The sequence below is a fragment of the Schistocerca cancellata genome, chromosome 3, assembly GCF_023864275.1.
Source record: "Schistocerca cancellata isolate TAMUIC-IGC-003103 chromosome 3, iqSchCanc2.1, whole genome shotgun sequence".
Classification (NCBI taxonomy): Eukaryota; Metazoa; Arthropoda; class Insecta; order Orthoptera; family Acrididae; genus Schistocerca; species Schistocerca cancellata.
Window position 1 is genome coordinate 13,651,414 of NC_064628.1, and position 17,219 is coordinate 13,668,632.

Consider the following 17,219-nt stretch of genomic DNA (forward strand, 5'->3'; position numbering starts at 1 on the left):
CCGCTTGTAAAAACCATTGTAGAAATATAAATAAACAACCACTATTCGCTTTCACGATCGCGCTGAACCCACAGTTTAAGTTACTGGCCGCTTGGGGCACTGCTGGCGCGGTAGGCAACAAAATCGAGGCGAAGTGTCGCGACTGTGGTGTATAGCATACCGCCGCGAAAAATGGGTGAAGTAGAACATCCTTACTGATGAACGCTGGAATGCAGATGTTTTTGAAAACAAAACGAAAATAAAAAATTATTTGTTGTGGTGCCGAAAGATGGACACGAAATTCGTGCGCTGAAGACAAGAAATGACTCACTGAAATCTTACACAGTAATATTATGCAAGGTCATATAACTATGGTGCAATAAAATTAGCCAACGTCTCTATCAATACATTCCAGTGAATCGTTTATTGCAATATAGTGCATGCTGGGAAGATAAATTAGCCTGTAAAACTGATAATACGAAGTAGTGATGGGCTAAATAGCGATTTTCCGATAACAGCGATTTCTGTGAATGATACTTTTCAGTATCTATTATTCATAACTGTGATTTGTCGCAGTTAAGGGTCGCAGTTAAGGAACCTAGGTCGTGTATCCCTCCGCCACTGCGACTTCTGCTACTTCTGCGACTTCTGCTACTTCCGCGATTTCTGCGACTTCTGTGATTTCTGCTACTTCTACGACTTCTGCGATTTCTGTGACTCCTGCGATTTCTGCGACTTACCACCATATGAAAAAGTTACATCTGTCCACACAGAAAATTCCATCTCAACAAACCTGTCATTCGTAAGTATATTTTACGTTTGTTCTTCCGTTGGCTTTAAGTTTGTATTAAAGAAACAACTGTGAAAATATTAATAGTGTAATTAATATGTAACTAGCCATACAGTAGCGTAATAGTTCGTGTTTATAAAATGAATTCTAACATATTGTTATGTTCACAGGTACGCGAACTACATTTCAGTCACTCAGTAAAGTGATAACTCAAAATATCATTGTCAACAGGTCTGGAGAAATTGCCACTGCGTCTTTAGACCGTTATCGTCAGATGAGAGGTTAGTTTCTAAGTGTTTCGATGGACTTAATTATTTCAGTGAGATCGTTCTTGCAAATGTGAAATATACCCCATTGAGTGGCTTTCATTAGAGCAAATTTTAGCAATCTACTCTGTCAATTATATTGCTTGTAATTAGTGACAGCAAAAATTGTTTAATAATCCTTGCGATTTTGCAGACACAGTTCTGACTCTGATTACTGGTTGCTGTACGTATCTATCCACATCAAGGCTGTTGAGAGAGACTCGTGAAGATTCAAGACAGCTTTTAGAAGATTTTGCAGTTTAAAAGTGACATAATTGTGAAATAAGTGTGCAGATTGTAACGGAACATATTAAAGGCTTTACTGTACCGAAGTATGCGATACCCTCCAAATTCAACCAGTTTAACGAGTATTTATGATTATAGCAAAGGTATTGTGTATGTTAACAATGATTGCATAACATGTCTCCATAAACAGTCAACCCATTAAATTATACTGAATAACTGACCCACACAAAAGTTTATATCACTTGCTCACTGATACAGCAAATGTCATCATGTAAAAACACTAAGTTCATCTTAAATAATTAATATGAAGTACGAAAAATAGTGGCCAACTTAGGTATTTTGGATCTCCTTAAATAAAAATCACCCAGTGAAACCTATTTGTTCACTTGGAGCGTTTTCACTCATTATTCACGAAATCAATCCTATTTTAGACGAAAATCAATGTAATTCTTAATAATTCATGTTATTTACTTATTTATGCAAATTAGAGAAGTCAGTTGACAAACTTCTAAAAAACGGCCTTTTTGTAACAAAGAATTATTCTGTCAAGTCAACAAATCTGTCTGTCATTTTAATAACATGTTAAATTATGTCACTCGATGCAAATTAATAACTTTTCTGCACAAATTATGATAACAGATGTACATGTGACTTGTAAACTATATCTCTTTTTAGTAGTTCTTTGACAATGTTATAAATACAAGCAGCAAGAACGGTCGGGAGGGCAGTCGGAATGTCACTTTGGTACAGTGTGTTTGTGTGTTATTGTTTGAGGTGGATAAACAATGCAAAGAACATGTAAAGGAAGTTGTGTTGTGTCATAGTCTTTGGTGGACAGTGGAATTAAGATGGCCACCAGAGTAATAAGTATTTGAAGTTTACATATTTGTTGGTTTCGTTCGTTCTTTATCATCAAAAGCACATAAAAAACACGGGACCTCATGTTTTCAACCCTAGACAACCAGATGTAGAGCCAGCATCAGCATCGAGAGACAGCAGCGATCCAGCAAGTAGCAGCAATTACTACAAGACAATGCATTTTAATGGCGCCAACCTAACATCAAGTGCTAACAAGCTCCGTAAATGGGAGTGAAATAGTGCGATTATAGCAATTAGCAATATCTACGACCAGGCGACCATTACAAAAGTGGGGGCTCGTCCGGGATCTTTAAGTGCATCGATGATAATAGTGCAGCGATAAATTTTGTAAGTGCTTATCATTCCAAAAAAGTTTATTTGTGCAGTGTGGCAACAGTGAAAAATATGTCAAAAATAATCAAATAAATAAAGTGTGTTTGTGCGACTACGCCGCTCGGAAGATTAACGTCTGGATTATGTCAATGGAATTCATCAATCAAGACTTCAGCTTCGATAAAACCGAATAGAAGTGAAGAAAGCCAACAGGAACACCGATCACGACATCATAGCATAGCTACACATAACAAGGTATTTTGTTGTTGTTGTCGTTTAAAATAATTATTCGTTAACATGTCTCTACCTGAGAGTGGTGAGATCGTAGGAAATGTAAAAATTGAACCAGGGGATGTGAACAATTAAACTTAACAGAGTGGCTATCAGGGTTTGCCACTCAAATAAACTCGCAACTTAAACAATCAATTGAACAAGTAAGTTTGAAACTCACAGATAGACTGGATAAGTTAAGTTTGGATTTTGATCTATTAAGTACTCATCTCAATGAGAAGTGTGAGGAAATTAAAACTACCCTCAGTAAGGACACTAGAGAACAGTTGATACACTTCAGAAAAGAATTTCAAGTTAAAGTTGAAAGTTTAAATGAAAACATACAAGCTAACACAGACAGCATTGCTGTCATCTACAACAGAGTAGATACTGAAGTTGAAAGATTAGATCAGAGAATAGACAAAACTTCAGAAAACCTTAAACAAGAATACAACCTGTATACCACTAATGTAGATACAAAAGTAGAAAATATACACACTAAATGTACACAATTGGAGGACGCATTGATGTCCAAACAAACGATTTACAATCAAAATACAATGTATGGGCACATCCAAGTGAAATGCTTTCCCGGTGAAAATCTGCACCCTATTGACTTTATTCACCAATGTAAGGATATGTTTGTTGTAGGAATGTCAGATAACATAAAAATTAAGTTAGTAAAACGGTTTCTAGAAGGGGAGGCCCTATCCTGGGCAAATGAGAATAATGATTCTTGGAATACTTTTGAAGAGTTTGAAGCTAAGTTTATTTGCAAATTTTGGTCACAATCCATACAAGCCAGATTAAAGTTAGAATTTCTAAATGGACCAGCGTATAGAGGGAAAGTAGGGGGAATGCAAAAATTTTGCAGAGATCAATTGAAAAAACTTGCTTACTTGAATAACTCTTTTGATATTATGACACAAATTGATGTTTTAAAAAGAAGGTTACCAGAGAGACTGCAGTGGGAATTGGTCCATGGACCAGATGATTCAATGGAAGAGTTCCTGAAATTTGTAGATAGATTAGATAGGGCCTTGGAAAGAGAAAATAACTGAAGTTTTGGCTCTGGCAACAACCAGTATGGGGGGTGGAACAGGAATGTAAATAGAGATTATTATGGGAGGAGAGACTTTGAAAATTCTGGAAATAATGCCCCAAATAGGGGAGATAGGAGATATGAAAATGATTTCAGAAACAATACACAGGAGGGGGGATAGAGGAGAGATAACAGGAATGATAGAAATAGGTATTGGGGAAGAGAACAAGATAGAAGGGGGTTTGCTGAAACTAGTGAACAAAACGATAACTACAAACGGACAGACCGAGGGAACCAGCCGGGAAACGGTGGACAGTCCCACTAGATGTCCGTAGTTTTGGGGCTAGACAATATTATGACAGGACAACACATAACCGGAACTGGAAAAGGAGAGGATACAATGTAAAGAGTAAGTACCATGAAAATACTGATGTTGTTAGAATGAATAAATTAGAATTTAATAAAAGGTTTTGGGATACTATGAGTAAAAGTGATACAGTTAATAAAAACAGCGTTCAAGCACAGGTAGTTAGTGAAAGTGTAGAAGTTGAAGGTATTGCAGAGTTCCATAGTTGGGTTGAAAAAGATACTGGTGTTAATAACAAGTCAGACACATCACAAATAGAACCTATTTTGGGGGGTTTATTTGATAAGAAGGGGGATGACGAAGTGTTTAATGGAGCCAAAGACTCAATTGCTGAGATTCAGATACATAGGGGGGAAACTGAAGATGGGGTTGTTGTGGTGGAGGAGGAAGAAGTAATAGAGGGACATTTAAATATTGATCCTAAATCAAGTGATGTTATTGATGAGAGTGTGGAGGAAGAAATAAAAGTATTTGTAGAATTGAAAAGTGATTATGTGGTAAAGGTAAGTGATGTGACAAACATGGGTAATAATGAGGTTAATTTAAGTGAAATGCAGACTAGGGAATGTGTATCTGAGGACAAGCTATTGCCTATTGGGAACTATGAAACACTGATCTATGAGAATGGTAATAATAATAATATTAAAGAAAATATAAAGGGATGGAATGTAAATGTGTGTTTTCAAGAGAAAGGGGAAGAGTTTTTAGAAGTTTTGTGGAACAACTATGGAAACTGTATAAACAAAGATGCCTTTTGGAAAGAATTAGCAAAGGTAAGTGCAACCTTGTATCCTACATGGTGGACAAGAATCCGTAGTGGACTTTATAAAAAAGGGGGTGAAAACAGTAGTTTGTTAAGTGACAACACAGTGCTAAAAGGAACAGATGAAAACAAAGGTTTATGTTTAAATGTCAATGCTTTGCAAACAGAGAGGGATGTGTCTAAGTGTAAGAAAGAGACATTAGACTTAGGAACTAAAGAAATTGAAAATGATCTATTGTTTGAAAATACAGAAATAGACAAAGATGTTGAGCTAGGGTGCCCATATGTTAAAGTAAACGTTGACATTTGTCCATTTGAAATAAAAGAAAGCCCACATCCTAATGCGTATAGACTTATCTTTCCCAGATCAAGAAGGTTATTTGGATTAAGAAACATCACTGAATTGAAACCATATAAACATGATTAAGCACATTTCCCTGTTTGAATACAGTTACTTACCCATTTTCCGTAAAGCATGTTATCAGCAAAGATTTTACGGGGTGTGTCAAATAGCAACTACCACTCATCCTACAGACCCTGGAAAAGTTCCAGATCTCTGAGAGAATGGTTTTATATTTTTATTGTCACTATTGAATATTAAATTTTGAGACATCTTCTTTACTTGCAATGGGCAAGAAGGTGACAAACATTTATTACTTTCCTTTTGTATTATTGAATATGGGACATATTTGCACCAAATAAAAGACAATGTAAAAATTGTTGTGCAAGACCCATCATTTTGTGACTATTGTGTTCTTAGGCATACGATTTGTGTACAATTTTCTACAGCTAATCAGATGTTCACCAAGTTTGATGTTTGTGTTATGTTGTGACCAATTTAAGTGTCCAATTTTGGTATTCATATGTTCTTGTACTATCTTGACTGTGTCTCAATGGGAGACAATGTTTAAAAAACTCTTCCTTTTTTTGCAAATGCATATTATATTCATACATGTGACTTCTCTAGTATTTGTGTTTATATATCATGTCCATACTTATAATTCTGTTCTTTGTGTTCATTTCTTTTATGTGGCTCAAAAAGAGCAGACAATTACAATATTTTCCTATGGACATATGACCTGTCCACCTGTGTAATATATTTATGTTCCTTCTATTATCTTGATTAATCTGTGACTCAATGAGAACTGACTTTGAAATAATTTACATATATTGTTTGTATATCTTAAAATCGCAGGTGATATATTTGTGTCTGTTTTTGATCATTTTCCATGTGGCTCACTCGGAGCAAAGATTAACATTTTTTTTTACTTTCATATATTACTAAATATTTTTATTATGCTGTCATACTGAGAGCCTTAAACACAAAGTGCATTTGAAACAACACAACTAAAATATTTGCAGGAAAAAGTCATTTTGAAACGGTGTAACGGTCATTGCATACATACACATTATGCATAGTGAAACAAAAAAAAAATTATTAAAGTAGTACTTTTCCAAATTTTAACCATTTGACACATTTGTCCTAGTTGGCTAATATCATTAACATTCTGTAAATGATATTACCCGAGGGGGGTATTGTAACGGAACATATTAAAGGCTTTACTGTACCGAAGTATGCAATACCCTCCAAATTCAACCAGTTTAACGAGTATTTATGATTATAGCAAAGGTATTGTGTATGTTAACAATGATTGCATAACATGTCTCCATAAACAGTCAACCCATTAAATTATACTGAATAACTGACCCACACAAAAGTTTATATCACTTGCTCACTGATACAGCAAATGTCATCATGTAAAAACACTAAGTTCATCTTAAATAATTAATATGAAGTACGAAAAATAGTGGCCAACTTAGGTATTTTGGATCTCCTTAAATAAAAATCACCCAGTGAAACCTATTTGTTCACTTGGAGCGTTTTCACTCATTATTCACGAAATCAATCCTATTTTAGACGAAAACCAATGTAATTCTTAATAATTCATGTTATTTACTTATTTATGCAAATTAGAGAAGTCAATTGACAAACTTCTAAAAAACGGCCTTTTTGTAACAAAGAATTATTCTGTCAAGTCAACAAATCTGTCTGTCATTTTAATAACATGTTAAATTATGTCACTCGATGCAAATTAATAACTTTTCTGCACAAATTATGATAACAGATGTACATGTGACTTGTAAACTATATCTCTTTTTAGTAGTTCTTTGACAATGTTATAAATACAAGCAGCAAGAACGGTTGGGAGGGCAGTCGGAATGTCACTTTGGTACAGTGTGTTTGTGTGTTATTGTTTGAGGTGGATAAACAATGCAAAGAACATGTAAAGGAAGTTGTGTTGTGTCATAGTCTTTGGCGGACAGTGGAATTAAGATGGCCACCAGAGTAATAAATATTTGAAGTTTACATATTTGTTGGTTTCGTTCGTTCTTTATCATCAAAAGCACATAAAAAACACGGGACCTCATGTTTTCAACCCTAGACAACCAGATGTAGAGCCAGCATCAGCATCGAGAGACAGCAGCGATCCAGCAAGTAGCAGCAATTACTACAAGACAATGCATTTTAATGGCGCCAACCTAACATCAAGTGCTAACAAGCTCCGTAAATGGGAGTGAAATAGTGTGATTATAGCAATTAGCAATATCTATGACCAGGCGACCATTGCAAGATGAGTGATCAAACTGTGTTTTATTGAAGTTGTTGTGCGATTTTAAAGGAATAATAAATGTTAAATACAGTGAGTGAATAATGGAAATCTCATTTTCCACATGTTTAAGCCGTCCTATACCCGTAATTTTCCGCCACTTATTTACTGGTAAACACTTGTTGGAGAGTGACATGCGCCCCCCCCCCCTCCGCCCCCCTCCACAATCTTGGTGTGACACTGACCTGTAACATATCCCAAAGTCTACAATATGCATTTTGAGACTGTTGATATGAAAGTGGGAAGTTCAGATCTTGCAGTTAAATCAGGAATAGCTTAAGTGCATTACTTGAAAGTAACACAGGAAAAGCTTACTTATGTAGGTGGTAGTAGTGTCGGCAAAAAGTTCTTGTGTGTGAAGTTGCCATGTAGAACACCAGGTGTAAAACTTTTATCTCGAGTCTTGAACTGTGTCGGAACAAAAGTGAGGCATTCATATGACACAATAATACTGTTTTCATTTCACTACACTTATACAGATGTCTGAGTTCTGCTGTGTTAACATTGCAAAGTCCTGTAGGCATGTGGAGTATTAAGCAAAACTGTCATATTGGAAGCAGAATCAAACACAATTGTTACGTTACTTGATATTTTCAGGAGAAAAAGGTAATGTTGCGTCTTATTAATACAATACTTTCAGAATCACAGCTGTGTTTGACCAACCATAACTGTTGCTGAATGTGCATGTCGTCATATAATGTGAAGGGCATATTTCAATAGTGGTACAAGTCCATTGCCTCCACTTTTCTGTCTATAATGCTTCTGAAATTAATGATCCAAACTAACATAAATAAAGGTTCATCTCTAGCAAGAAGCCATATGCTTGAATATTTCTGGTATCTCAACTGCAGATTTTCAGCACTCATTTTTACTTTACGACTCTGTATCTCAAAATGAACAAAAATGGACTTGTACCACTAATGAAATAAGTCCTTCATATGCACTAGTGGTGGGCAGGAAATCGCGTATCTGTTAGAAATCACAGTGACTGAGAAGTCACAGATATCACAGTAGCAACTTTACAGAATCTAACTGCGATTTCAGTCACAGTTAGCAGTCGCAAGTAGTATTTCATATTCAAAGACGTGAGCCATCGATTGGTCGAATTTAGCACTGCTTTCTGCGAGTTCAGTGACAAGTCGCAACTAAGAGTCGCAAGTAGCAACTAAAAAGCGCAGTTAACAGTGCTATCTGTTGGCCAAAGTTCGTACTACGTCCATCTCTGCGATACGGTATCGAGTCTAACTGCGATTTTCGTGACAAGTCGCAACTAAGAGTCGCAAGTAGCAACTAGAAAGCGCGGTTAACAGTGCCATCTGTTGGCCAAAGTTCGTACTACGTCCATCTCTGCGACGGTATCGAGTCTAACTGCGATTTCCGTGACAAGTCGCAACTAAGAGTCGCAAGTAGCAACTAGAAAGCGCGGTTAACAGTGCCATCTGTGGGTCAAAGTTCGTACTACGCCCATCTCTGCGATACACTGTTGAGTCCAACTGCGATTTCCGTGACAAGTCGCAACTAAGAGTCGCAATTAGCAACTAAAAAGCGCAGTTAGCACTGCCATCTGTTGAGCAAAGTTCATACTACGCTATTCGCTACCGAGTCAAACTGCGATTTCTGTGACAATCGCAACTAAGAGTCGCAAGTAGCAACTAAAAAGCGCAGCTAACATACTTTTCCTAGTTTTCGTAGTGACGTACGTACTTCGTTATGAGAGCCTTGTGCCTCATGAGATCGATGTGCTGTGTGTGCATATGAAGGGCTTATTTCAATAGTGGTACAAGTCCATTTTTGTTCATTTTGAGATACAGAGTCGTAAAGTTAAATGAGCGCTGACAAATCTGCATTTGAGATATCAGAAATATTCAAGCATATGGCTTCTTGCTAGAGATGAACCTTTATTTATGTTTGTTTGGATCACTAATTTCAGAAGCATTATAGACAGAAAAGTGGAGGTAATGGACTTGTACCACTATTGAAATAAGCCCTTCATATTATATGACGACATGCACATTCAGCATCAGTTATGGTTGGTCAAATACTGCTGTGACTCTGAATGTATTATATTAATAAGAAGCAACATTGCCTTTTTCTCCTGAAAATATCAAGTAACGTAACAAATGTGTTTGATTCTGCTTCCAATATGACAATTTTGGTTAATACTCCACATGCCTACAGGACTTTGCAATGTTAACACAGCAGAACTCAGACATCTGTATAAGTGTAGAGAAATGAAAACAGTCATATGAATGCCTCACTTTTGTTCCGACACAGTTCAAGACTCGGGAGAAAAGTTTTACACCTGGTGTTCTACATGGCAACTTCACACACAAGAACTTTTTGCCGACACTACTACCACCTACATAAGTAAGCTTTTCCTGTGTTACTTTCAAGTAATGCACTTAAGCTATTCCTGATTTAACTGGAAGATCTGTACTTCCCACTTTCATATCAACAGCCTCAAAATGCATATTGTAGACTTCGGGATATGTTACAGGTCAGTGTCACACCAAGATTGTGGAGAAAGGGGGGGGGGGCAGCATGTCACTCTCCAACAAGTGTTTACCAATAAGTAAGTGGCGGAAAATTATGGGTATAGGACGGCTTAAACATGTGGAAAATGAGATTTTTATTATTCACTCACTGTATTTGACATTTATTATTCCTTTAAAATCGCACAACAACTTCAACAAAACACAATTTAATCATTCACACACTTATTTCACAATTATTTCACTTTTAAACTGCAAATCCTCTAAGAGCTGTCTTGAATCTTCATGAGTCTCTCTCAAAAACAGCCTTGATGTGGATAGATACGTACAGCAACCAGTAATCAGAGTCAGAACTGTGTCTGCAAAAACACAAGGATTATTAAACAATTTTTGCTGTCATTAATTACTAGCAATATAATTGACAGAGTAGATTGCTAATATTTGCTATAATGAATATCACATTTGCAAGAACGATCTCACTGAAGTAATTAAGTCCATCGAAACGATTAGAAACTAACCTCCCATCTGACGGAAACGGTCAAAAGACGCAGTGGCAATTTCTTCAGATCTGTTGACAATGATATTTTGAGTTATCACTTTACTGAGTGACTGAAATGTAGTTCAGGTACCTGTGAACATAACAATATGTTAGAATTAATTTTCTAAATACGAACTATTACAGTACTGTACGGCTACTTACATATTAATTACACTATTAATATTTTCACAGTTGTTTCTTTAATACAAAATTAAAGCCAACGGAAGAAAAAACGTAAAACATACTTGCCAATGACAGGTTTATTGACAGATGTAACTTTTTCATACGGTGGTAAGTCGCAGAAATCGCAGGAATCACAGAAATCGCAGAAGTAGCAGAAGTCACAGAAATCGCGGAAGTAGCAGAAAGGAGGATGTTAAGTTCACCGGACTTGGATATGATGTGATGTCATTATGACGTATACATGCTACATCGAAAACGATAGAAACCGTATATCGACTATTCGACATTTGTGAACTTTCGAGAGGTTGTGACAGGTTAGCGCTGTGCTCTGCGCCATTCGTTTGTGAACAGTAGACTCCAAAGCTGAACTGAGTATATGATGACCAAACACATTGGTTCTCCAAGTAAGAGACCTTTACTGGTGCCATCTTCTGCAAGCTGCATCCAGCAAAAGTAACGAGACTTGTGCATAGTTTAAGGTATCCGCTCATGTTGTGATGCAATTCGTATTTTGCATAATCTTGTCTTAGCAAATTATACTGCTGACATAAACCACATTGACATGGCCAGGTACATGCTAAAACTATTGTGGCTGTATACATGACATAATATACAGCACGTCTGGTTTATCATACCACCATGGAATGCTTTGACACTGCATTCAATCATTTCATACGTCAATCAGTACTAGACACTAACCTTTGGTTAAGATTACATTGAGAAATCCACTTCCCCTCGTATTTCATCTCCGGTCGACGATTTTTCTTCAACAATGCCCCATATTTTCCTTTTTAAGTTCGAAATTCAATCATTCTACACACCAGTCATTACTGGACACTAAGGTACCTGTCTCTGCGGTCCGAGTGTAAAATTACTTGGAATTATGTTTGATAAAAAGACTATCTTGGGATGGACATATAAATTACTTAGCTAACAAACTTGCACGAGTTCTCTTTCAGCTATATAAATTAAGAAAAAAAGTCAGCAAGAGTATGCTGCTACAATCTAATATGGACTGACAAGACCAATTGTATGAAACCTTACTAAAATGTTGATAATAAATAAATATTATTTTCGGCGAAGCATTCAATACAACAATCACACAATCTAATCTGTTCGGGACATAAGAAGACTTCACTTTTTTAGGAAACGTGTTGTTCGTGGTGTTTTCAAGGCCACGGTCAGGAATATTTCTATTAATATCCAGCTCTTTTACTTTTATTTTGGCGAAATACATATACGCTGCCACACTGAGCTGTTTTCAGAATCGCACGTGTCAAAACAAACCACTAGCTGACGACAGTTTAGAATCTCGAACGTTCGTAAAAGTCGAAAGGTGTGTTAATCGACTAAAGCGTATATAGGTCATAATGACGTCACATCATATCCAGGTTGGGTGAACTTAGCATCCTCCTAGCAGAAATCGCAGAAATAGCAGTGGCGGAGGGATACACGACCTATGTTCCTTAACTGCGACAAATCACAGTTAAGAATAACAGATACTGAAAAGTAGCATTCAGAGAAATCACAGATATCGGAAAATCGCAGTTTAGCCCATCACTATTATGCACACACAGCACGCCGATCTCGTGAGGCACAAGGCTCTCATAACGAAGTACATACGTCGGTCAACAGATGGCACTAGGAAACGAATGTTAACTGCGCTTTTTAGTTGCTACTTGCGACTCTTAGTTCCGATTTGTCACAGAAATCGCAGTTTCTCGGTAGCGAATAGCGTACTATGAACTTTGCTCAACAGATGGCACTGCTAACTGCGCTTTTTAGTTGCTACTTGCGACTCTTAGTTGCGACTTGTCACGGAAATCGCAGTTAGACTCGATAGCGTGTCGCAGAGATGAGCGTAGTACGAACTTTGGCCAACAGATGGCACTGTTAAATGCGCTTTTTAGTTGCTACATGCGACTTCTAGCCGCGACTTGTCACTGAAAGCGCAGAAAGCAGTACGGAATTCGGCCAACAGATGGCTCATGGCGTTGAATGTGAAATGTTACTTGCGACTGCTAACTGTGACTGAAATCGCAGTTAGATTTTGTAAAGTTGTTATTGTGACATCAGTGACTTCTCAATCACTGTGATTTCTAACACGCGATTTCCTGCCCACCACTAATACGAAGTACCATATCATTGTAAATAGAAATGAGTACTGAGAGGAGCGCATGCTTGTTCTGTAAAATATACGATGGAGACGAACCCACAGAAGTGTTGTATCGGGATGAAGATTACATAGTGTTTCCAGATATTAAGCCGGCTGCGACACATCATTATTTAGTAATTACGAGAGAGCACATACGGCATGCCAAACAACTGACTTCGAAAGATAAAAAAATTAGTAAGTTGTCAGACTAATTCTAAAGAGTTTTCTCTTTGTAGAATTATTGTTAGAGAGTAGATTATTACGCGTTGTGTTGCAGGTACGAAACAAACCCTTTTCAGTGTGCGCATAATAGCACCGTGTAGTTTTGATTATTCATTTGTTTAAGAAATTGCAGGGGCAACAGTCTGGATGATTGACTGATCTGGCCTTGTAACATTAACCAAAACGGCCTTGCTGTGCTGGTACTGCGAACGGCTGAAAGCAAGGGGAAACTACAGCCGTAATTTTTCCCGAGGACATGCAGCTTTACTGTATGATTAAATGATGATGGCGTCCTCTTGGGTAAAATATTCTGGAGGTAAAATAGTCCCCCATTCGGATCTCCGGGCGGGGACTACTCAAGAGGACGTCGTTATCAGGAGAAAGAAAACTGGCGTTCTACGGATCGGAGCGTGGAATGTCAGATTCCTTAATCGGGCAGGTAGGTTAGAAAATTTAAAAAGGGAAATGGATAGGTTAAAGTTAGATATAGTGGGAATTAGTGAAGTTCGGTGGCAAGAGGAACAAGACTTTTGGTCAGGTGATTACAGGGTTATAAATACAAAATCAAATAGAGGTAATGCAGGAGTAGGTTTAATAATGAATAAAAAATAGGAGTGAGGGTTAGCTACTACAAACAGCATAGTGAACGCATTATTGTGGCCAAGATAGACACAAAGCCCATGCCCACTACATTAGTACAAGTTTATATGCCAACTAGCTCTGCAGATGACGACGAAATTGATGAAATGTATGACGAGATAAAAGAAATTATTCAGGTAGTGAAGGGAGACGAAAATTTAATAGGCATGGGTGACTGGAATTCGAGTGTAGGAAAAGGGAGAGAAGGAAACATAGTAGGTGAACAGGGATGGGGGGGAAGAAATGAAAGAGGAAGCCGCCTTGTAGAATTTTGCACAGAGCATAACTTAATCATAGCTAACACTTGGTTCAAGAATCATAAAAGAAGGTTGTATACCTGGAAGAATCCTGGAGATACTAAAAGGTATCAGACAGATTATATAATGGTAAGACAGACATTTAGGAACCAGGTTTTAAATTGTAAGACATTTCCAGGGGCAGATATGGATTCTGACCACAATCTCTTGGTTATGAACTGCAGATTGAAACTGAAGAAATTGCAAAAAGGTGGGAATTTAAGGAGATGGGACCTGGATAAACTGAAAGAACCAGAGGTTGTACAGAGTTTCAGGGAGAACATAAGGGAACAATTGACAGGAATGGGGGAAAGAAATACAGTAGAAGAAGAATGGGTAGCTCTGAGGGATGAAGTAGTGAAGGCAGCAGACGATCAAGTAGGTAAAAAGACGAGGGCTAATAGAAATCCTTGGGTAACAGAAGAAATATTGAATTTAATTGATGAAAGGAGAAAATATAAAAATGCAGTAAATGAAGCAGGCAAAAAGGAATACAAACGTCTCAAAAATGAGATCGACAGGAAGTGCAAAATGGCTAAGCAGGGATGGCTAGAGGACAAATGTAAGGATGTAGAGGCTTGTCTCATTAGGGGTAAGATAAATACTACCTACAGGAAAATTAAAGAGACCTTTGGAGAGAAGAGAACCACTTGTATGAATATCAAGAGCTCAGATGGAAACCCAGTTCTAAGCAAAGAAGGGAAGGCAGAAAGGTGGAAGGAGTATATAGAGCGTCTATACAAGGGCGATGCACTTGAGGACAATATTATGGAAATGGAAGAGAATGTAGATGAAGATGAAATGGGAGATACGATACTGCGTGAAGAGTTTGACAGAGCACTCAAAGACCTGAGTCGAAACAAGGCCCCGGGAGTAGACAACATTCCATTAGAACTACTGATGGCCTTGGGAGAGCCAGTCCTGACAAAACTCTACCATCTGGTGAGCAAGATGTATGAGACAGGTGAAATACCCTCAGACTTCAAGAAGAATATAATAATTCCAATCCCAAAGAAAGCAGGTGTTGACAGATGTGAAAATTACCGAACTGTCTGTTTAATAAGTCACAGCTGCAAAATACTAATGCGAATTCTTTAAAGACGAATGGAAAAACTGGTAGAAGCGGACCTCGGGGAAGATCAGTTTGGATTCCGTAAAAATGTTGGAACACGTGAGGCAATACTAACCTTACGACTTATCTTAGAAGAAAGATTAAGAAAAGGCAAACCTACATTTCTAGCATTTGTAGACTTAGAGAAAGCTTTTGACAATGTTGACTGGAATACTCTCTTCCACATTCTAAAGGTGGCAGGGGTAAAATACAGGGAGCGAAAGGCTATTTACAATTTGTACAGAAACCAGATGGCAGTTATAAGAGTCGAGGGGCATGAAAGGGAAGCAGTGGTTGGGAAAGGAGTGAGACAGGGTTGTAGCCTCTCCCTGATGTTATTCAATCTGTATATTGAGCAAGCAGTAAAGGAAAGAAAAGAAAAATTCAGAGTAGGTATTAAAATTAATGGAGAAGAAGTAAAAACTTTGAGGTTCGCTGATGACATTGTAATTCTGTCAGAGACAGCAAAGTACTTGGAAGAGCAGTTGAACGGAATGGACAGTGTCTTGAAAGGAGGATATAAGATGAACATCAACAAAAGCAAAACGAGGATAATGGAATGTAGTCAAATTAAATCGGGTGATGCTGAGGGAATTAGATTAGGAAATGAGACACTTAAAGTAGTAAAGGAGTTTTGCTATTTAGGGAGTAAAATAACTGATGATGATCGAAGTAGAGAGGATATAAAATGTAAACTGGCAATGGCAAGGAAATCGTTTCTGAAGAAGAGAAATTTGTTAACATCGAGTATAGATTTAAGTGTCAGGAAGTCATTTCTGAAAGTATTTGTATGGAGTGTAGCCATGTATGGAAGTGAAACATGGACGATAACTACTATGGACAAGAAGAGAATAGAAGCTTTCAAAATGTGGTGCTACAGAAGAATGCTGAAGATAAGGTGGGTAGATCACGTAACTAATGAGGAGGTATTGAATAGGATTGGGGAGAAGAGAAGTTTGTGGCACAACTTGACTAGAAGAAGGGATCGGTTGGTAGGACATGTTTTGAGGCATCAAAGGATCACAAATTTAGCATTGGAGGGCAGCGTGGGGGGTAAAAATCATAGAGGGAGACCAAGAGATGAATACACTAAGCAGATTCAGAAGGATGTAGGTTGCAGTAGGTACTGGCAGATGAAGAAGCTTGCACAGGATAGAGTAGCATGGAGAGCTGCATCAAACCGGTCTCAGGACTGAAGACCACAACAACAACAACAACAAGAAATTGCACTCAACATGCTTACGTAACTTACGAAATATGAGTTGCAAATAGTTAGGGGATAAATTATGCCTCATAACGTGACGTACGTGCGTTCTTATATATTTCCCTCAGATTTATGATTTACACATTAGTTTACACAGCAGTATGGGACACAGTTCATATTACATTCTTTCAGAAGCTTAACAGATACTTGGACTGAAACAATCTTTGACAGATAACAAAAATCCACCAATATTCAAAAAATACCAGATTGATCAAGGAACAGGAATGCTATAGTTGGAGTGTTATTGAACAAAGTCATTTGTAATAGAGCAATATTGTGAGTAAATGAGGATGTGTTAAGGTAAAGCGAAATACTTAAAACTTTTTTAAATGGCAAGAGGTGGAACATTCAGTGATTTGAAGCAAGTCCAGACAGATGCACACATTAATGAAGAGAAAATGTTGTTATACATTCAGCATACTATGTTAACAATAAAATATCATTAAAGTTATGAAGTCTGTTTGAGTTTTCAGCTGACTACAGTTTGATATGAAGCAACATTTTGACTTACACCCAGTTTGTCACCTTGTGATGAAATACCAGTTTCCATTGAAAGAGAATTCTGAATCCCACTCTTCTGCCGAGGGGACGGGCTGTTCATTCTGTCTGCTGTTCTCAGTGAGAAAAATTCTTGACAAATTTGCAGTAATGCAGCAATATATGCTGAACTCAGCAGGAAATCACTGTCATGATTAAA

At 37.5% G+C, this 17,219-nt stretch overlaps 1 protein-coding gene across 4 annotated transcripts in view; it reads left to right on the forward strand.

Moving 5' to 3' along the window:
* The first annotated feature begins 12,933 nt into the window (after positions 1–12,933).
* Positions 12,934–17,219, forward strand: part of LOC126176794 (adenosine 5'-monophosphoramidase HINT3-like) — a 66,075-nt gene continuing 61,789 nt past the window's right edge. For 3 of the 4 annotated variants that reach the window (XR_007535657.1, XR_007535659.1, XR_007535658.1), the window contains exon 1: positions 12,934–13,185. Coding sequence is in view for 1 of the 4 variants with exons in the window: in XM_049923973.1 (XP_049779930.1) it covers positions 12,993–13,185 (193 nt within the window). In the remaining 3 variants the exon portion in view is untranslated. The remainder of the gene's footprint in view (positions 13,186–17,219) is intronic. The other variant, XM_049923973.1, reaches the window with a different exon arrangement.